At 35.5% G+C, this 23,963-nt stretch overlaps 1 protein-coding gene across 18 annotated transcripts in view; it reads right to left on the minus strand.

The window, feature by feature from the left end:
* Nucleotides 1-23,963, minus strand: part of LOC149785740 (twitchin-like) — a 469,207-nt gene that overhangs the window by 425,106 nt on the left and 20,138 nt on the right. For all 18 annotated transcript variants that reach the window (XR_016425447.1, XM_089979624.1, XM_089979627.1 and 15 more), the window contains exon 2: nt 3,661-3,988. Coding sequence is in view for 17 of the 18 variants with exons in the window: in XM_089979624.1 (XP_089835750.1) it covers nt 3,661-3,973 (313 nt within the window). In the remaining variant the exon portion in view is untranslated. The remainder of the gene's footprint in view (nt 1-3,660; nt 3,989-23,963) is intronic.

Genomic DNA, 23,963 nt, shown 5'->3' on the forward strand with positions numbered 1-23,963 from the left:
ATTTCAGTGCAGGTGTCAAGCTGTTTTATCGCCTTCAGTTTACAGTATCATGGACCATTCGGGGGTGGGGGTGGCATTCAGCTTCTGTATTGCAGATGTTCTGGCACGCGCCGGTTAATGCTTACAGGTCTCGAATTGAAATGCTGGCTTCCGACCTTGAAATTTGACACATGTCTATTTTCCTGATGAAAAACATAAGAACTGGGGAAATAACTAAGTAATTATCTACATGTGGAAGTCATTACATGGTAACTATCTCATAGGTAGAAATGCTAGGCCGAAAGATCTCTTGTGAATAAAATGTAGAACTTGTTTAATGCTGCAGCTGTTTACCCATTTTTTGGGCATCAATGACGTCAGATCTTTATCTCTAATTCTAGCTTGTCTACATCAGACGCAAGCGAGATTTTTGTTTGTTGTAAATTGGAGTTTCTTGAGTTGTCATGGATCAATAATATATATCAGCCCTGAGACAAGACCGAATCACTCTCATTTCTGCTGTTTGTTTTTGTGTATTTTTTTCTTCTTACCCAAATATAAATTAGTTACGCTCTAAATTCTGACAAGACTTAGATGGCATGTAAAATTAGCTTGCCTTGAAGCCCGTACGTACTTTCACCTCTGCCACCAAGGGAGATATTTTTTTATTTATTTTTCCCTCGTGGTCATCACGTTTTGTATCAAAAATAAACTTTTCGATGCTTCTATGAAAAAGTAGGCTTGAAATGTGTGCTTCATTTCCTCTAGATATCATCGAATGCTTTTTTCTCAATATCGACTATAATTTTGAAGAAAAAAATAAATGATACAATCTCACACTACTTGCATATTTTGTCAACTTTATCGAGAAAGGCCCATTATCGCTTTAGTTTTTAAAGTCGGCAGACAGTAGTACAAACTGATACATTCATGTGGTGTCTTGTTTCAAGCCTCAAAAAGGTAATCATGATTCACGTTTGTATAATAAATGATCCACTTCCCTGTATGTGAACGTAGTATTACCAGTACCAGAAACTCACAACATGCTCTACCTGTATGTGAATGCAGTATTACCAGCACAATACTTACAAAACATGCGCTACCTGTATGTGAATGCAGTATTACCACCACAATACTTACAAAACATGCGCTACCTGTATGTGAATGCAGTATTACCAGCACAATACTTACAAAACATGCGCATATTGTATAATATGTTCTTGTTCATTCAGCTATCCAACACTGAAGAACTATTCTGCAGTTCTATTTTTTTTTATCCCATAAGATGCTGGAACGGGAAATATTTGAAGCGTCTGCCAGGGTCTGAAACGCTTGACTGAAATATTTACTAATGACGCCAAAATCCACTTATGCAGATAACAGACGGAGAACGAAATAATCCCTGTTCTTATCAGAATTCTACAATTTAGACAAAGGTTTGAAAATCAGTTTCGATTTACATAAGATGCGTAAATTACGGTTACCATTTTTAATATGCGCTTTGTTGGATAGTAACAGACGCTTTTATGCAAAGAATATAATTTTCAAAGGAAAAATTAAAAGCACTCTTCAAGTTTAGTGACTGATTTAATGTATGACTGACAACTAATGTCCTTGGACATGTATATTTCATCATAATCTTTATTTAAATACGTATATAAAATTTATTCCGTTTAAATGAACTGCAACTGAGAGAAACGTCACTTTTTATAATCGAATTTGGAAAGATGTTGCTGTTGTGGTTGTTGGAGGAATTTTTTTAACAGATACCTTATAGATATGATCTGTATGAACACACATCCATAGCATACCAAAACTGTAAATAAATCAACGAAACTGATAACCGTCATGTGTACCAGCCTCATCTACTGTATTTATCATTTCATTATAAAGTGCATCCAACTGCGTACCCCAAACGCCCTGCTTTACGTCGCATAATGCATCGAATGGTTAGAATCTACTGTGTACGCAACTGGATGTGCGCCCCTAGAAGCGGAGAAAATACCATAATCAGTGATGTAACTGCAATGCAAAGTGAGTGGGTTGGTCTCAGCATTCAAGAAAGGGGCCAGCAATTCCAATTTTTACAAGGGTGTGGGGTGACATTTCAGAATTTTAGCAAAGGAGGGAAAGGTACGAAATTTAAAATGTCGCCATTGACTATACTTTCAACAGTATTTAATATGTATATAAGACTCGTAACTGCGGTAAGTTTATTTTATGCGGCTATTAATTATAATAAATCACTGCTCATTCATATTTACGATGACCGGTCTGTTGGTATGGTTCAAAAGATTACGAAAAGTTCGATTTAACGTGAGTGTTTAAACTAAAGTACATACGCGAATCAACGTGAGAAGTCAGAGGTGGAACGTATCACAAGAAATCGGATACCAAGATCTGCACGTGCAAACATAACCATGTAACAAAACTCCAAGCACACGTGCCGTTTATGTGACCGAGCACGGAAAACAACTGGAACGCTCTGCAGTTAACCCGTCTTCACTAGTTGAGCATTATATCAAAATGCCTCTTGGGTGCTACTGTCCTCTCAGTGACCATAAGACTTGATATAGATCTATAAGAATTCCATTAAATCAACCCCAACCCCCCAACCCCCCCATAAAAAAAAAAACCGAGATAAGGGCAATTGCCAACGGTACATCAGTACCTGATGAGGCTAGATATTGTTCCATGTATGTGAACAATGACAGTCGAGAATGCAACGCAGCATAGTCAGACCACCAAAGGTGTTCCAACCAATAAAATCACCAGGAGGTTATGAAGACGACCAAAAGCATGGTAGATCTATGCTATTGTGTCTATGAAAGTTTACAGTCTGAGACGGAAAAGGGCATTCGGGTCGGGCGTTATCGAGTATGCACACGCGTTATCATCACCAAAGGGAAGAATTAAAGAATCATGTACGATTGCCATAATAAACATAAACGGCTAAACCATCACTATTTCCAGTACAATCAATCTTTTTATGCTGGTATAAGATGACACCCTTTTCTTGAAAATGGGATATTTCACGTATGTTTATTCGTCTCTCTTTCTGTACTTACTGACATTGCGAAACTTCTCAAAAAATTTCCTCATGAATCGAAATTCGATTCATGGGAAATATTTTGAGATAAGTTTCGCGATGTCCAATAAATACAGGAAGAGAAGTTTTTTCTTTCTTTCTAATACCGCCATTCTAATTTTGCATGTTTTGTAACTACGCTCTTGCATTTTTATTGTATAACAGAATTTCCAGAGATGTCCGAGTGACCCTGAAAGCATGCATTTAGAGGAACCGAGATGAATATTTCGAATAATTACAACATTCTACCTATATAGGTTAATCGGGTGTATGTCCCGTGGTTGCCACGGTAACTGCAAACAGGAGTCACATAAATTTGCCCCCAAAATATCAAAAGCTTCTTTGCAGTTGTCCATTTGAATCTCTTTGCTCTTATCAGACGAAATAGTAAATATTTTGACTCTATCTTACAAAACAAATCTGATCTACTAATTCACAAACAAGAACTGACATTTTCAGATGTTTGTATGTAAGTCAAAGTTGTTTTTACTAGCTGTGGTTTAACCTCAGATGAAATTATGACACACGTAACGCACACAGTGGCTCAGAAAAGAGAGAGAGAGAGAGAGAGAGAGAGAGAGAGAGAGACCAACCTCCGAAATTCAAGTTGATAGAAGCTGACACTTCCCCGAGTTTGTTTTTGGCAACAACCTTGTATGACCCTGCATCGGCCTGCGTGACTCCATTAATGTCCATTAACACATTGTACTGGTTGCCCCCTGCGGGCTCTACTTTCATTTTCACACGGTCCGACTCGGTTAAGGGGGTGGTTCCCCGGAACCAGTTGATTTCTGGTTGCGGGGATGCCTCCAGAGTGCACTGAAAAACAAGTTTCTTCCCATTATCCTCCTGTTTCAGGCTTGGTTTTTGGGTGAAGCGTGGAGCTTGATCGTCCCCGACACCCATCTCAACTTGCTATTCCTGAAAAAGAGAAGACACTTATTATTCCTTATAGAACACCTGGCATTTTGCTCTCAAATACGCTGTGGCCTTAGAGACCGTTCCCAGGTGATATTTTCTCGTTAGGTGTGTTTTTCATAATGATCTGATCTTTTGTCTTTTTGAAAAGGACATGACGAAACTCGAGCAGTCGTAAGGCGAGTCTTGGCCAGTTTCACTGCATATCTCCCAAAGTTCTTCCTAAAATTAAGATTTTTGAAAAACAATATCTGCCATGTTGCTTGGTTGTCAAGAACTATTTTTTTCATAGAGCATTAAACAGGCGTGGGAAAGTCGTAATAGTTTGAAGTTTCCTTCCAAAACTTTTGCCTTATCGCTGATGAAATTTTCGAGCATTTCCACAAACTGGACGATTTTCTCACCTCTTTTTTTAAGAATAAAAGTGTTGCTATGTGTTAAACGTAAAAAAAATGTTATATATAAAAAATGATTTTGCACCGTTTCTACTACAATTACCTCTGGCTAAAATATTCAGAATATATGATGTATCAAAGCATCATAACGTCAGATCTCAACATGATGAGATACATTTTGATAACTTTAGTGAAACCTGGCCTAGATTTTCAAATATTTACAACAAAGAGACGTCGGATCATCAGAAAACGTTGAGAATCATATTTAAAGAAATATTTCATTTCTAACTAAAAGTGCCTGGATTATCAAATGCACAGTAATAAATAAATCCATGTTGTTAAAATCTAAACCTCTGACCACAATTCGGCTTTAAAATGTTTGAATATTTTGTGCAATCATGAAATGAGATACGAGCCAGTTGAATACTTGCCGTCTCTCTGTGTCTTCCTGCTCACATAAAAGCCAAGTTAACTGTAATGGAAGTAACCGATGGTATCCGTACGTGTGTTGTGATTGTAGATTATTACCAATATGGTAATATTTTGATTAAATAATTGCTATTAAGTATCGTAGCGAACGGAGTGAACCAGCTTTTTCAGACTACTAGAAATGGAAACAGACAGACATACACTTTGCAAGAAAAACCCCACTAAATTGTGATCATTAGAGCTGACACTTAACCAAAATGCAGCATGGCATTTATGAAGTGAATGAAGTAAAATGTTCGTCCGGGATTCAAGTGTTATCTAGAAAGCCCATTTAGCAAATTAGTGTAAGGCAGTCAATTGGCAGTTTACATGCCTGATTTACACTCTGAGGAAGCGTTGTTCGGTACATTTCCTGGTTTAACTTCTTGGATTCTGAAATGGTTCTTGACCCGTAATCTACAGTTTCTGAAGGCAGCACAGGATAGAGTAATACATACTTCCTTACATGGTCCCAAAATTCAATATGTCCGAAACGTTAGTTTTTAGATCTACAGACAAAGCATACGTATATTCCAATCTAATCTAAATTTATATAGTATTTTATTTTAGAAATTTCAAGCCAGCACCGAAAACCACCAGTTCCATTCACTTCACTCCATCCACACTCTAATGGTCGTAAACTGCATGTAATTCAATTCAGCACCTCACGACGAGAATTGTGAATTTGCCTAGACAGTCTCACGTATACCATCAAGGCTGTGTTGTTCTTAAAGGCATATCTGACACATTAATAGCTACATCATGCCGCCGAAATGGGAGCCAACTGCCTTTACCAAGGACACGTCGAAGTAGCTTACCACGGCTGATTGGACTGGCATCGAACCCGCTAACGTTGGATTACGAGTCCGACGCTCTTCTAGCTGAGCTACCTCGACACCAAACCGTCTAGAGGAGTTTTATTTCTTAAACTAAACAGTGACCTTTTGAAATTTTATTTTTTGGACACTCAACGTTAGAGTTAAATTAGCGTTAAAGTCAAAGGTCCAAAAACCAGAAAGTCATGGTCCACGTTTAGCATACATGCATCTACTTTCAACGAAATATATTCATTTAAAACATCAAATCTGATGAAAAATCAATGCACACGGCCGTGTCAGAAACAGGCATGCAACAAGAACATCATGTAAAAAATAACAAGTATTCGTGAACGTGTGATTTAGGGTCAAATTGTGAAGTCATGTGGTATTTTGGTGATTTACGGCTCAAGAACACATGAAGGTTCTTTAGTGCCGAGACAAGCATCTTCGCTAGCCAAGGTTCCAACAAGTTAACCTATGCACAATTTGGCGGTTCGATCATATATTTCAGTGTTTTGTCCTAGCGACATCTATTATGAGTTGCCTGATATAGTATGTAATGCCAGCTAACCAACAGCATATAACATCGGCGCATTGTACATCAAACGAGAATGGTGTATACAGTTGACTTCAAATGGTACTTTGTTTAACAATGAAAGTCTGACAAGGTACCAGAGAGAAGCCATTACAGGTGTATTTGAGACAAAGGATGTATTTGTTCAAGCACGGAAAGGCAGTAGAAAATCTTCTTTTTTATAGTCCATTCCAGCTGTGTGCTTCCTTTGTCTCGATCATGTACGAGCAGTGTTCACATTTTCACTTGATTTTGATTGGATGCGATGGCTTGCTGCTGCATCAAATGAAATTCACAGACCCGAAGCACTGAAACATCTGATCACTCCGACAAGGTGTAGATAGATTAACGTATCAGAACCTTGGTTAGCGAAGCTACGAAACAGGTGGAGTAACATTCCATGCACAAGACGCACGCTACGGGTAGGCTACCTGAGCTAAAGCGATCAGCCACGCTAACCAATGAACCACTGATGCACAATGGAATGATACGGGATAGTATCAACTGACAGTCATTAGCGTTCTGCCTAACAAATATAAACTGCAATTAGCCTGGACAGTAACCATGGCCGTTAAAACAGTACATTATTATTACCAACTCCATGTGAGTGCCAGGAGTCGAATGGTATAGATAGTAAGTCCAGAAGAAATACCTCTGACCGAGATGGCCATGGGTTTTGATTTTCAAGGACACAGTTGTGGTTTGTTCTCATTGTTTGCTAGCATGTTTAACTTATATATTAAGTCCTGAAATCCAAACAAAGAAGAAAACTAACTTGCGGCAGAGGATAAAAATGAACAATAAAAAAGGAGAGACATGACATATATTTTTTTTTATAACCAACAGTCCGTTGGAAGAAATTGGTTTCATGGGAATGAATTTGTTTTAGTGTGGTGCTTTACAGTACAGCAACACACGAAGGTTACATCCAGGCAGAGGAAGGATCATGGACCACAATATCCGACTATGGGTGATCTTAGGTAGGATTCGAATCCGCACCCATCCCATCGCGAGTACGGCACGCTAACCACTGAGCCACTGTATTTGTGGCATCCACCGAGAACAATAATAAAAATACAACACAAAAAAAACCGGAATACTAAATTACGGAATACTAGTGCAAACTTGTTGAAGAGAGGGTGATACCAGAATTCAGGTCAACATGGATGCAAAAGATAAAAGATATACGATACTGACTTGTGACTTGTTTATAGTCTACTGATAATCATCATCGGCTTACACGCCAAACAATCAGCAATGAACCACACAGCCTATCAAACTGTAGGAATCCACTTTCACCAATCACGTAATTTAACCTTCCGTTCTGTGTATAATATGACTCCTTTCTTGTGGATGATATATTGGTGAAGGCAAGTTACGCTGGAATTTTACTTCGTTTCCTGTGGTATCTAAAATAAATTGTTCACTCGTCAGCAAAAGTTGTACCGTTTCCAAGCGCTCACCTTCGTGAAATCTTTTACTATCTCCTGAACTAAAAGCAGGTTTTAAAATATAGTATACACGAAAAATTATTATATATTTTTTTGTCTTAAACTATTGCTGTCGGTGTTCATTCAGTACACTAGACTGGTACTTCTTTATTGATCTGACTCGCTTGGTTACACTTATTAAAATTTCAGGAAGTAAAAGTGTCGACGACAATTCATTTTTCTTTAAACGATCAAAATCCGTCCGTTACAAAGTGTATGGTTCAAACCAGGCTCCGATTTCACCAAAATATTTTTCTGGCTCTATCTTTAGAATGTAGATGAGTGTCTTTTCTTTATTAAAAGCCTATGTTCTGCGACTAAAAATGCAACAATTGTTTAACACAGCACCACAATCAATCATATATACTATCCTTACTGGCAATGAAAGGTGACACAGCACCATCTGGACACAACTGAGAAAGTAACTACATATTACCACCTGTAAATACTCAGAAAATATTACAAACACCGAGTTTTCTAAATTAGACCTTGCTAATTTCGTGCATACATATCGTAGATAAACCACTGAATAAGATCAAATGTATGATCTATGTATATACTACAATAAATATTTCCCGGATGTACGGCATAAAAAAATTGCCTACTTTCCCCTGCTGAAACTTATGAACTCGCCTGTGCCTAAATGAACAAAGATAACCGTTGACGAATAAACGAAAATATACGATACGTCTGAGGCATAAGTTGGGCGTGGTGATATTTTGTCTGTATGCCTGTTGCCAGACGAAACTCCTTTGGAAATACTACCACTATCAGCTCTTCAAAACCTGCACACCTTCTCTCGCCAGTAATGTAATCAAACAATTATATCTGAATATATGACGTAAATGTGTGTACAGATGGACAAAGCAAGCAAATGTAATGCAAGATTGAAGAATCCACACGCTTCCAAGGAGAATTCTTTAGACAAAGACTTTTGCATAAACGCCTGAAGGAATTGGAATGCATTTCTCCACATTATATACACGATACCAATATAATAACAAGAGGCCTAGGTGACTTCACCTTACTAACAAGTAGTTAATAGTTGAATGAAAGAGGAGATGGCCAAGAACTAGGGGTCAGAAGAATGCTTTCTATGGGAGTTGCATGTTATAAAAACATTTGTTTAAATATTTTTTTTTAATTGTATCTTTACCTGTACTGAACACAGCAGCATCATTTGTCCTGTATTTAAGTTTTTATACCGTTGTTCTTTCTCCCAAAGAGCGGTTTTCGAAAAGTCTTTTACGGGTTCTTCTAATTTCAGTAAAGGTTGTCAAATCTGATGACAGATAGGAATAATTTTGAAAAGAAAAAACTGAAAGGATGTTTTCACTCAAATTTGGTCAGATTTCTTTAAGATGTATGTATGTATGTATGTATGTATGTATGTATGTATGTATGTATGTATGTATGTATGTATGTATGTATGTATGTATGTATGTATACATAATAACATCAGACATATTAGTTAAACCGGACTTGAGTACACTGTAACATGTCCATTATAATGCAACATAAGGGAACTAACTCCACATAAGACAAAGTTTTCTTCGAGATAGAAAGGCAAGTTCAGGTCATTTCGACCTAAGCATGGTGCCAATGATCAATAAAGCGGTGTCTCTATTTTCTCTTAAGTTATAGGACAAGATCTCAAAAAGATTCCTTTTACTCAGACTTTACTTTTCATTATCAACCAATCATGGCCAAGAAAACCCATTATAAGCTCTATTTAATATATATCCATTTATAGATTGGCTCTCATTTATCCATATAGGTGTCCGAGTGGTCTACAGCGCTCGCCTTTACCGATCACTGTCCAAACTTCACAACTTCCGCTTTCTTTTGAAAACCAACAACTTCTCCTTAGGTAGTATGGGATTGCAAAATACAAGCTGTATTTACTTACCTCGGAAACAGAAGAACTGTAAAATTCGCAAATCCGAAAATGAAGATTTGACAAGGGAAGTGCTCTAATAAGTATTGACAATTTTACGCGTTGCAAAAACACATATTAACACACTTTATTTGAAAGAATTCTTCTTAATTTAAAATTACTCTCAAGAGATGTATTAGACTGACTTCAGTAAGCCCTGAAAATAACAGAGCAATATAGTCATGTGTCTGGGACTAATTTGTTGCTCTTAACATATAGATGTGACCTCATGGTTGGTTGGCGTAGGGTAAACATCCAAAATTGGATAGTAAATCGCTTATTTAGCGACATGGCGCAGAGTGATCATTGTCATCTCACCTCTGTCCGCGTGGGTTAGTGATAAAGTTTGCTAGTAGGTTCCCTGGAGTTGAAAGTTGAGGTCCCCTGGTTCTTCCTCCCCCAGTTATTATGTCAGTCATGTATTGTGAGCCGAAAATGGCGTTAATCCCAAAATAACAGCAACCCTATTACTAGTACTGTGAATCCTATAAAAGCTCACTTTTAGCAGTAGCAGATATACGTAGCAATATTTGATAAGAGATGCCGAAATCTGTGTCTTATTACCAGAATGGCTTAATGGTATGTTTCCCGTGGAGACACGTGTGGGGAAGCTGCAGAATAAAACGAGTACCATTCTGAAGCATGCTGAGTTTTGCTTTGCTGAATCTATTGACTGTAGATAAGCTACCAGCATACTACAGTTAACTAGGATGGACAGGAAAGCATTTATCAATTGTTTCTTTTTTAAATTGAGTATTCATAGGCATTATGATCTAAAGCTGGTTACAATTTTAAACAAAAGCTGCACATGTAATTGATAGTTTACTCCAGAAAATAAGTTCATCTCCTTAATGTAAATATGTATTGCAGTTCATTCCGGTCCAAACTGTAAGTCCAAATTGTTAATATCTATTGTAGTTCATTTCGGTGCAAATTGTAAATATGTATTGTAGTTCATTCTGGTCCAACTTGTAAACTTTGCATAATATTTCATTCCAGTCCAAATTTTAACTATGTATACTTCATTCCAGCCAAAAGTAAGATATTTGCAAAGCATTATTAATTATGATGCGAGATTTTAACGAGTCTTTCAAACTTAATTATTTAATTTGTATCATTCATTGTATGGGATTTTTAGATTTGATTTCTGCATAAAGAATGGACATAAACTGGTTATCACTTAATACAGTGTAATAGACATTCTGGACCATATTAAAACAATTGACCCTGATTACATTTTTTTTTTTCATGTAAACTTCACACATAGTAGAATTTGTCTCTGTACTGTGTACAATGTATTTTTAATGTTCAGATAAAAAAGTATGAGATAGAAACTCTGCAAATCACCCACAAGCTATATTTTTGCCTTTCATATATTATAGACGTCAGCCAAATGAACTTTCCGCAGTCCTTCAATTCGTTCTCATTTTACATAAAAAGACTGAAGATATATTTAAATAACTCTTGTGTAAAAACAAACGCATAGTTTCTATTAACAAGGACTAATAAACACAACCTTACTCTAATGAACCGTTTAAAGTCCTGAAAGGAAACATTTTTAGAGTAGCCTTTCTACTGAACTGCTCCCCAGATGGCGTTTGAAATCGTTTTTCTCAACACGTCATGACTTCTACAAGCTGGTTTCCGCAAAAATCTTGCTATTACACCTGTTCTTTTTTATACGTCATTTTCCAAGGAATTTGGAGCAATACAACAGAAAATGTTTATAAAATTGAATGCCTTAACTAGCAGATCTAGTATGGTTATTTTTTAAGTTACCACTTCTTTCACCACAATTCAACTCATAAATGACTTCTATGACAACTCCAAATGAAGCTGAATAGAAGGTGAAATGATCTATTCTGGTGGAGATATTGTTTCCCAGCTTTAGTAGTGGGCACTTTGGCGTTTCGATTTAAGCTTTTGTAATGCAGGAGATCTACCCAGTGTAAATGGAATCTATTCCAAGCACGAAAAGTACATGATCTGTGATTGTAATATACTGGCTACAGCCCTGTTTTTTTGGTGTGTGAAAACATTTACCCACGTCCTCTCCTTTCTTCTGGCTTAAAATTAGTGAATCTTACAATGATGGAAATTTTAAATCTAATATGAAAACATTTTTTGAAGAAATTATTGCATGATTGTTAAGATAGACTTACGAAATTTTGCAAACTGGTTTCATTGAACATTACAGTCAAAAGGACTAATGGAAAAAGTCAGTTACCTTTTCAAACGAAAAACCTAATCCAAATAACGGCTTCTGATTCGTTGAATTGCTGTGCTGACGTAAAGGTAAAATCATAGATACCCACGTGGCGCCAACTGCACTTCAAGCCAGCGATACGACTGCCCCGTGAGATCAAAAGAGAGGATATCAGTCAATCGGCATCTCTACAATGTCTATATAAAAATGGTTTTGTTATTCTTGGCCCCCCATCAATCTTTTCAGATAAAACTCACAGATAAATTAGCAACAACTATTTGGATTCACGATAACATGTTTTACTGGTATGTAACGGAAATATTACGCCCTTCTCTCAACGCCTTAATGAACGCAGATCGACGCGCGGCCCTGTTTGCTACATGTTTTGGGACCATGATGAAATACCACGTAAGGGCATCTCTTTCATATTAAAGCCAATGCGATTGACCTGCTTTTTATACTGAAAAAAAAACTACAATAAAATCATGGTTTTAAAAAAGCATAATCGGTGGATCAAGGCCAAATTCCGCTTAAGTGGCTAATTTTCTATATAAAAAAGAATACTTTATTATTCAAGGATTTTAGGTTTATGATATTTAGATCCTTAACTGATTTCAGTGTTAAAATCTTATTTTAACACCGAATGAAGCGTACAGATAAAATTATTTAAATCAAAAAAGGTATAATGCAATCAAGAAATCAATGTATTTCGATAAGGAAGACAGTGTTTCTTTTCTTTCTTTTTTTTTCTTCTTTTTTTTCTAGGGTGTTTTGGATGACGGACAAAGTAGATGAAAACCCAAAGATGCGCACACGAGTCACCCTTAAACTATAACACAACTAAATGAAACAAAAGTAACTATCACACACACACACACACACACACACATATACATACATACATACATACATACATATATACATACATTTAAGGAATGTTCAACTCTTAAAACAGATCTCACCAAGATGGAGAAAGATTAAATACTTCAGCAAAATATGCTGGAGTGATACCTTAATGTGCTGGATACGCAAAACTGCATCTTTTTTGCATCAAAGATTGCAATCGTGCTGTGCACTCGGCGAACTCCAGTGACAAACAAGAATCAAAATAGATTTGTTTTTGGCTATGACGGGAAGATAAATACAACAATTGCGATGTCTTCAATGCATTACTGATATCTAAGCGCATAGACTGGTTTACCCTTGATGATTGCGTCATTGAGAAGTTATGTTATTACTAATAACTGCTCTACCTCCAAGTTAGCTATGATTCACTGTGTAGGAGGATTATTGTTATACCTTATCGTACACTTTATGCTACTGACTGGAACCTGGTTCCAGAATTCTTTAAATGTTCTTAGTGTTAAACGTGACCTCAAAACCCTAGAATCAGCTATGACACTTTGAATAAAACAGGTCAGTGAAAATTAGCAATCTGGAAGAACGACTCAAAGAAATTATTACAGGTCTTCTTTCTTTACAATGTATTTTAACAAAGGTTCAGTACTGTCAAATGTTTCGTACTTTGATACTAAGCTTGAGTGTCGAGTCTATAAAAAAATTGCAAGAATACTTGGTAAAACTCTCCAGTTACAGAACTGTCAAAACACAAAAATGAACTTTGACCATATGCACCAAATGACTCCTGACACCAAATTCGTCAATTCACCACTGTAGAAACTATACTGTAGAAACCAGTGAAATTGTGAAAATATGTCAGCCAAAAAGTATGTATATGATTTTGAAGTTTTAGTAAATCTGCATTTGCTTCTTGGAAACACAAAAACAATAATTTAGAATTATGAGCATATTTCAAGTTTTATGCGCAAGGTATTTTGTGAAAACGGGGTTTGAGCGAACACAAGCTCACAGCTCTTTGGTCACGGATTCGCTCTACATCTGCTATGCCGTGAAGTTGATCAGTCCCCTTCTCCAGAGGTCATTGGTTTTCTCTTAGTGGACATATTTAGTCTATCTTAAGTTGTCGTCTTCGCATAGAATAGGGTACAATCACTAACAACAATAAAATGCGATTATCATTAAGCGCCCCAAAAGTGAGGGCGATCGTCAACATGAATATAACCAATTACAGACAGGTCGTCTTTGAAGCGACCTATTTTCGAATGTTCGCATAAAGAGCAAACCATGTACAAGAATGTTCTCATTTTAAATTGCCTATGGCAGAGAATTTACACAAAACTAATTATATTACAGTTCTGCCTGTTCTGTTGTCACACGCGTTCTTCGCTTCTGCTTTGGTACTGGTGTTGGATTTCATCTTGCAGAAGAAAACGTTCGCAAGCAATGTTCATTTTGTTACGGCGGTAAATTTTAACGAGAATCTTGTTTGCGTTGTTACTGAGATTGGTATGAAAGCATGCACTTGCTTTCCTTTACAGGTATTAGTTATAACTGTCAGCAATAGAGAGACATGATGGATGGATGGAAAGGAATGTTTTCTTTTAATTGTATAAGAATATAATATGTATACATATAAATCTTATAAAACTAGTTTCAGATGATATGAACGAAAATATAACCAAGAGAAAATTCAAGGTTGTGAATGCATCAACTGATTTTCATAAATATATCTAAAACTTTTCAAACAACAAACAGAAAATTACTACTACATAACTACATTAATAAATGCATGCCCTTAAATTTCAAAACATTTCAGTTTATTTTGTCGTTGGGCTAATTCCATCTCACAGTGTAGTATCGTTTTAAAAATATTTAAACAAAGGTAGGGATGGAAGTTTTCTTTCATGGCGCATATTATATACGTATCTCTTACATATCAGCAATATAAGATTAATTACATTGCCTGCTTCTAACATACCGACAATTATTTCTGTAAGTGAAAAGGTATGCAGAAGATTAGCATTGTTTCTAATCCACTGGCTTAAATCATTCCAAAACTGCTTTACTGATCAGTCCCCAAAAAGGTAAATTAATTTTTCAGGTGAATCCATACAAAAGAACATTTATTATTTTTCTATTCTAATTGCTTCAAGAAATGTTTTTGATGCAAGAACTCTGTGCAGTAATTTATACTGAAAAAAATTTAAATTATAATCTTTTGTAATTGTGTATGTTTAGGCAAAATGCCTTGTTCAATCCAATTGGTTTGGTAGATTATGCTGCCTTTTCAATTTAATTAATGCTCTAGTTTCTAGTATTTATGTTTCTTTTACCACAGTACCATAAATATTTCTGCAACCTTTCTTAGTTTGATCAAGAAGTAAGGTCTTTTTTTAAATCCAAGGTTTTTCCAAACGTTCTGGTTGGGATTCGATAGATAATCTATTCAAATATGATTTCACGGGACTAGGGACCCGTACATATTGTAGAAAGTTAGTGCCAAATTATATATTTCATGCATTGTTTGTCATGAAAGGAATTGTCCATTACTCTGGACTATATCGTTTATAAATATTATACTTTTTTCAAACCATTTTTGCCAAAAAAATATATTGACCTTCCGACCTTACTATTTTCATTAAACGTTAGCGTTTCAGTAAGAAAAAGTGTGTGGAATAAACTTTTTAGAGTATATGTTAAAAGAAATTAAATCATCCTTCCAAAATATATTATCGACATCTTCTATGTTCCTTTCTATATAACTGATACCAAACTTGTTAAAATCCTTCAAAAAAATCAACACAGTGAAACATTAGTTTACTCCATCTTAGACTTTTGGTAAGTATTATTCTGACTGATGATATTTTGAGAGAACAAATTAAATTCTTGTAAGTTAATCATTGTAAGTCCTCCCTTCTTCGTAATTAGTATTTATTATTTTTCTTTGCATCTTGTCAATTGACCCTTCCACGAGTACTTGAACATTAAACTATTTAATTTTTTATTAACCCTTCTGGAGAATTTGATAAACTTATTATTAATTAATATGTGATTTAATTTTAATAAAACAAGTTATTTTATCACAATAATTTTCCCATTGGGTCAGAACTATCTTCGACCACTGAGTCAATAGTGCTCTGATGTCATTTAATTTACTATCATAATTAAGATTTGTCATGTGACTTAAATCTGTAGAGAAGATAATGCCTCATAATGTGAACCAATCATATCTAACCAGCGTAAATTATACTCTGTGCACTAAGTTTTGGAGTCACCGAGTAATAAGTTGAGATTGAGGCATACAGACTTTCGTAATAGGATTGTGATTCTTCAAGTATTTATTTTGTTTGGTAAAGACTGTTTCATATATTTGCTGAGATAGTTTCGGGTTTCTAAGTTGCAAAAATATTTCGTCATTTTCTCACCCTCTTCAATCCATCTAACTCTAAACCTAGTGATTTGACCCTTAAGTTTTTCAGGACCCAATTCTTGTATTTCGTTGTGTTTTTCACCTATCAAATTAGTATTAGTTATTTCATTATCATCTGATAACTTATTAATTTCTTTAATTAGATCTTTCTCTCTAGTCTCTCCTTGCCTTTCCTTGAAAGAAGAATAATGTATTCTTTCTGTTCAATCTCTATTAGAAGAATTTTTTTCTATTTGATATCTATAATAATCTTATTTCCTTCAGTGTCTTTTCGTATCTGCTTTAATTTCAATTTGAAATTTGTGTTAAAAGAACCGCTGCTCCTCTAGACTGACTTGAAAAATTGCTTTAAAAAAAAGCATCTATATCCCACTGACCACGTATAAAAATACTCTTCGTTTTGTAGGAAATGTGTCTTGTGAAAAAAAAATGTAAAGCTGTTTTTCTTTTTTTTTTAAATGTAAGACATCCATGGAGAGGAATCGTATTGACCGAATGAAGAATCCGAGCTGAAGATCCTTACTTGTAACATGAAAGAGGATATTAAACTGAATATTTGATCGGAGTATCCAAGTTGGTAGATGCTGGCCGCGTGCCACAGAATCCCAGAATTCCGCTTTACCTTGTTCGCCTGCGGTAAGAGAGAAAACACTAATGCTCTTCAGTATTCATTTAAAAAAAAGGTTTCCTTGAACAAGCTTTGAAGTAGCTACGATGCCGTAGCCTCGACAAAGTAGAAGTTAATCATTTTGAAGGAAGTCGAGCTTATGATGAAGATATTAAGCCAATATAAGATAAAATATATTGGTATGGTTACACCACCTGTATCTTGCCTGCCACAACAGATAATCTCGAGCAACTCATTGATACTTACGGGCCTGTGTTAATACCCAGTCCACAAAGTAGGGATACTAATACAAGTACAAGCTTTGAAGCAAAAACGGAGACTCATGTTCTGGGAATTTATTTATCAACACATTAACAGAATGAAAGCACACGCGTTTCCTTGGGGCTAATTGAAGCCAATAGAAGTTATAAAAACATCCCAAATGATTACCATCAAATAAATAGAAAGAAAATGTGTATCAGCTTTAACAGATAAAAGAGCTCATTCCGTATGAAATTTATGTAACGAGTGTAATAACTGGTATGTCTTTGCTAGAATTAGACTGACATTTTTCGACAGCTTTAATAAATTTAAATTTTTGAATAAGCACAAACCTAAAAGTCTATTACATGATGAAAAATACTGATTTTATATGACGAAACCGCAGAGCAGTGGCGTTAAATGACTATGAACTATATCTGGATGCTTAGATTATTACACCATAAGATGTTATTCTATGTCTTGCATATAGATCTTTACGAGTATATATCAATTCTAAATAACAGTCTTTGTGTACTAAATAAAATACACAACAGTGATTTTGAGTCATTTGATTTTTAATACTTTGTAAAGACCATTCTCAATAAGATCCTCGTTAATATTCGTATATTACGGAAACAGGCTCGGTAATCCAGCAAGCAACGCTAGGAAACAACACAGTATCATTCACTACAGTGTAATTAAAATCGGTCTGTCAAAGTACCATCACTCACATTAACAAGAAAAAGAGAGAACAAAGAAACAATGTGCATAATGCTGAAGGAAGCTTACGTAAGGACTACTAAATCCAACTTACAGTTGTTATATTTAAATGAGAGAGTTACCGTTACGGTTGAAAGCTGTATTATAATTACAGTTATTACATTTAAAAGAGTGAGTTACCTTTACGGTTGAAAACTGTATTACATTTAACAGTTATTACATTAAAAAGATTGTTACCTTTAAAGTTGAGAATTGTATCATAATTACAGTTATTGTATTTGAAAGAGAGAGTTACCTTTACGGTTGAAAACTGAAGTATAATTATAGTAATTATATTTAACTTAGATTTACCATAAGAGTTGCAAACTATTATAATTACAGTTATTACATTTAAGAGAGATTGTTAACCTTACGGTTGAAAACTGTTATAATCACATTTTATTATTTTTAAGAGAGATTGTTGCCTTTACGATTAAACTGTATTATAATTACAGTTATTATATTTAAGAGAGATTGTTAACCTTACGGTTGAACTGTATTATAATGACAGTTATTACATTTAGGAGAGATTGTTACCTTTACAGTTGAAAACTGTATTATAAATAAGTTATTATATTTAAAATATATTATTACCTTTATATATTTAACTCATATTCCTGAGCAAAGACGGAGGAACAATTTATTGACTACGAAAGGATATTATGCTCATCTTGTATACTAGATACATGCCTAACCTCTACCTTTGCGGGCAAATGAAACCACTCAAATGGAGATCCGTACACGCCTGCCAGTAACAAAAGACACGTGTCGACGTAGCCGGATACATCATATTTCTAGAAGAGTATGTATTTATTACCGCCCGTGCGTTTTCTTGGAGGAACATTCAAGAAGCGATGTATGCCGTAAATGTCCAGACAAATAGCATGTCAAAGAACGAAGCTACTTGCCAAAATATTGCTACATGGATCTCCCCCGCCCCTGCCGCAATCCAGTAGAGAAGTTCAACAATATAATTGAAGATGTCTGCTTGGTAAGCAGTCAGAGCTATCACTGTTACTTATTCATCAGATCATGAAAATCAGCCTAATCCAATAAATTCTCTACCGTATGTACTCGCTTTTAAGTCGAATCCAACTGCAAACAACAAAGATCCTGATCAGCCGTAACAAAATGTGCCTGCACATCAGGTCTATGTTGCTTGTTCTACTAATTACTCCTAACAAACTGCTCAGATCCAGATCTGACAGCGCATTATATGATGGCAGATCTAGGTCTGTACAATTTGCAGTTGGGCTCGTTTTATAAGCAAGTACGGACGGTATTTTCTATATTCTATCCATAATGGTAACTATCTCATGTCTACTGGATTGAGCACGACTGAAAACTTTAGGGGAGCTACACTGTACTGGTTATAACATTAACGTGAATATTGTCTTTGGTAAAGAATCAATTAAGAGTCAAACTATATTTTGTCTGAAGAGTGTACTGCTTACAGGAAGATACGATATAAATTAAAAGCATGTGTTACTTGGAGTGCATAAGAAGATTTTATGAGCTTATGAAAGGACCAACACATGTGTTTCCTAAATCGTAATACACATTCAAAGGTTGAAAATGCTTTATGTGCCAATCATCTCAGTATCTTCTGCTTTGCATGTAACATGTATATTACCATCGTTACACTTACTTACTTTGCATGTAACATGTATATTACCATCGTTACACCTACTTAATTTGCATGTAACATGTATATTACCATCTTTACACCTACTTACTTTGCATGTAACATGTATATTACCATCGTTACACCTACTTACTTTGCATGTAACATGTATAGTACCATCGTTACACCTACTAACTTTTGCATGTAACATGTATATTACGACCGGTACACCTACTTACTTTTGCATGTTACATGTATATTACGACCGGTACACCTACTTACTTTTGCATGTAACATGTATATTACGATCGTTACACCCACTTTGCATGTAACATGTATATTACGATCGTTTCACCCACTTTGCATGTAACATGTATATTACGACCAGTACACCTGCTACTTACTGTGTAAATAACAAGGGTGCATGTTTCATCAGCCAATATATTTAGATGCAGATTATATTTATAATAATCCACGGCGTTTATTTAGAGATGCCACACTTTAGGTACAAACTATTTCAGTTGTCTTGTTTATTCTCCATCAACAAGTCTAAAGTGTATAGATTGTTCTGGTCATGAACTTTTCACAGAAAAAAAACCCCACAGAAATCGTGGAATTAAATATTAACACACTGTTTATAAAAACATGATCATTTTCGTCTAAACACTAAATATCACATTGCATTTGGGGATAAACACAAAGTATGACATTGCTTTCAAGAATAAGCACAAAGTATCCCATTATATTTAAAGATAAACACAAAGTATGACATTATATTTAAAGATAAACACAAAGTATCACATTGTATTTAAGGATAAACAAAAAGCATCACGTTGTATTTCAGGATAAACACAACGTCTCACTTTATATTTAAGATAAACACAAAGTATCACATTGTATTTAAAGATAAACACAAAGTATTACATTGTATTTAATGATAAACAAAAAAGTATCACGTTGTATTTAAAGATAAACACAATGTATCAAGTTGTATTTAAGGATACACACAAAGTATCACATTGTATTTAAGAATAAAGAAGTACCATTAAATTAAAAGGATTTTTAAGAATAAATACAGAATAAAGCGCCTTTGCCAGTGCGTACACATTTTAGTGCTTGCGAACAACTGACCACGTATTAACAAAATTATCGATATGTGAAACAGAAAAAAAGGCTTCCCTTTGTTCATTTTAGACACAGAGTTCCTAGTGAATTTGAATATGAAATTAATTACGCATAATTATATGATCAACTAATAACTCCATTTTGGGGGAAGCGAGTGAAATCTCACACTATATTTTGAGCGCAGTGAAGTGTCCAAAGTATACGATCAAATGATGCAGATTTTACGAATCTTTTTCTCGACCATCGATTAAAAATGGCCACAATTATATCTAGATATGCGCATACACACACACACACACAGAGATATATATATATATATATATATATATATATATATATATATATATATATATATATATATATATATATATATATATATATATATATATATATATATATATATATATATATTCACTCGAAAGAGTAAATAAATAGTTAAAGAACGATCTGGAAACTAAAGTGACCGGTGACTTTATCGACTTTTATGAATAATAGGCAATATGCCAATACTCTCACCAACCACTTCCACGAAAGACTACTATCCAGCAATTAGGTAAATCGAACACAGGACGTAACATAAGGAGCCGAAGAGTCTACATACTTAGTTCAAATATATTTTATGGTAAATACATTTGGATTAGAAAACAAATGTCTCATAAGATTATCAGGCTTGATGATTTTACGGAATTTTGAGCGGAGAGGTCTTTATGACTCTTTGATTTGATGCAGACATACCTGACAAAAAAATTTGTTCTACTCTCTTAAAGACTGCCGGTATCCCGCCACATCATTTTTTCTTTTCTTTCTAATACACTTAATCTCTTACCACTCAATTTTACCTTAGAAAAAGAAAAGCGTAAATTTCGACACGTGTATTTTGCAACTAATTAGGCTTTTAAAAATGTTAATCATGGCATCATTTAGTAGCGGCTTCACCCGGAGATTGCCGGAAGTGACGATTTTCCCCGACTGTAGTGTTATGATCCGAGTAAGTAATCATACTCAAATTTAGTCTTGCTAGTATAAGGTTATAGGATCGCTCCGGTGGCCAAAGTGCTTTGAGCGTCCGCCTCGGATGCGGTAGGTCGCGGGTTTGAAGCCCGGCCGAGTAATACCAAAGACTTACAAAAATGGTATCTGCAGCTTCCTTGCTTGGCGCTCATAATTAAGAGGTTAGTGTTAGGAATGGCTGGTCTGTTGTCAGGATAATTTGACTAGGTGGGACATGATGCTATTCATTTGCGACATGATGGCCCAATGCTAGACATCACTATAAACTGCCACACTGCAGAAATATGCAAGTCTGGAAAATTATTAAAGCTACGTTCAAAATCCAAACACACACACACACACACACACACACACACACACGCACGCACACACTGTTAAACTGAATCGTACAAAAGAAATGGCTCATGTTAGTTTATCTAGCAGATCATCTACTAAACTGTGCCAGAGATTACGAACACAAACCTCCCCACCCCCACGAAGGAGTAGCAAAGTGGAAGCCTAGAAGCTTCCACGGGTGTTATGGTCATATTTTAAAAGCATATACCTAAGATATGATTTTATCACAGGAAGCTTCCATATAATTTGTTACGAAGTTACGCAACAGTACGAGTATTACAAATTCTGGATTTTGATATGACGCAATGTAAAAAGTTAATACATGTATACTGTTTGTATAAAACAAAGGAACAATGTTCATGGACAACGCATATCTTGGCTGGATAATAAAAATAACGTCAACAAGGCATTAAAGTAAATATTTACATTATTTTTTAAAAGATTCCACAGAAAACAGGTCTTGGCAAATATTTTACTGGTGCATGCAGGCAAATCTATCATCGCAACACTCCCCAATAACCATTTCCTACCTTCATCAAGCGCCTAGCAACAGTCAAATTACTGTCATACGTTAGACATCAATCAAAAACAAAGAAGGCTATAAATGAAAGACGTTTAGCATACTCAGTACAAAGGTCAAGCCGACCTTGACTGTAGGGGAAATGGCTTTTGCAGAAAATGATGTACTCTTTCTTTTTATAAGAACCATCCGGAACCGTATTAGAACACACATCGTTTACCCCGATGAAACAGTTGTTAACGGTCTGTGCTAACCCTTGAAACCACACACTCAGACGAAAGCTGTTAACTCGTTTATTGATAAATCCCCCAAAAAATGTTTGGGATCTGTACTGTATCATATCATACCATATCAAATCATATCATACCATATCATATAGCTTTACTGTTCTCCACCCCATCCCACCTGATAAACTTACTTGATTACATCGAATATGTTCTCCCCAATAAACATCTCGACAAATTAGGTTTTTCTTCTTTACACCGATGTTGGTGTTCGTTGCGTCCAGCAAAAGTGCTAATCACCCAATGAGAATTGTAAATTACCAACAAATTAGCTTAACCTCAATTTATTTACACATTTATCTTGTTACATTCTGATTTCATTCATTCATACTTTTTAAGAAAACTCCTTAGAAACGCGAGAAGGTGACGACATGTCGACGCCATTGTGCCCGAAGAATGAATAGCGTTGCACTTTCATACTGGAAGGAAGTTCGTAACAGCAAAAGGCATGGTTTTTGCAAAGTACCTGTAAAGCGTACAAATTAATGTGCTATCATAAATAGGTGGTTAACATGCGTTTGCTTCTCAAAAGCAATCACAAAAAGAAGTGTCCGAAGTCATGTTAATAGTTCGCCAATATCATCTTCTCGAATTAAGCCTTTACAATTGTATCTGGATGAGCACGCACGTGTCTAATTAAACGCCCATAACATGTAGTACTCGAATTCAGAGTTTAAAATACCTTTAATTGCGTTTTGTTGTTTGCTCGTCGTTGTTGTTGGGGGGGGGGGGAGGGGGGCTTTTGTTTTCTTTCCCGCGATCACATTCGAAATTGACAAGACGTATACAATACTGTTTCGTTCGCTCGTTTTAGAATATAGTCTCATCAATACACACATCCAACTCCAACTTGAAGTCCTGCTGCAGTTGACTAAATGATGACACGTATAATATTGTTAAGGAGTACGATATACCGGTTGGTTCTACAAGTCTATTTATGATTAGATTTTTACTTTTATACGCTAGATTATGTACGTTTCCGCTGAAAATCTAAAGAAGTCAGTACCAAGCAATCAGAGATAAGTTTATCAAAGCAAAGCATATGTGTGCGCGCGCATCCAGATGCAACAGCATTTTATGATCCGGAATGTGCGCCTCACTTTATCATTCAGATAACGAGATCACCAGTCTTCCATATTTGCCATACAGCTTTCATATTGCGCGGTAGATGGTAATGCATCAGACAGTGGGATGATTAGGATCTCTCACTGCAGACGATAAACGCAATCAATCATATCGTGTACCAACAGTACATAGAAAGTGACTGAAAATG

This window comes from Sinohyriopsis cumingii, chromosome 13 (assembly GCF_028554795.1).
Source record: "Sinohyriopsis cumingii isolate HCF-2022 chromosome 13, ASM2855479v2, whole genome shotgun sequence".
In the NCBI taxonomy this organism is placed as follows: Eukaryota; Metazoa; Mollusca; class Bivalvia; order Unionida; family Unionidae; genus Sinohyriopsis; species Sinohyriopsis cumingii.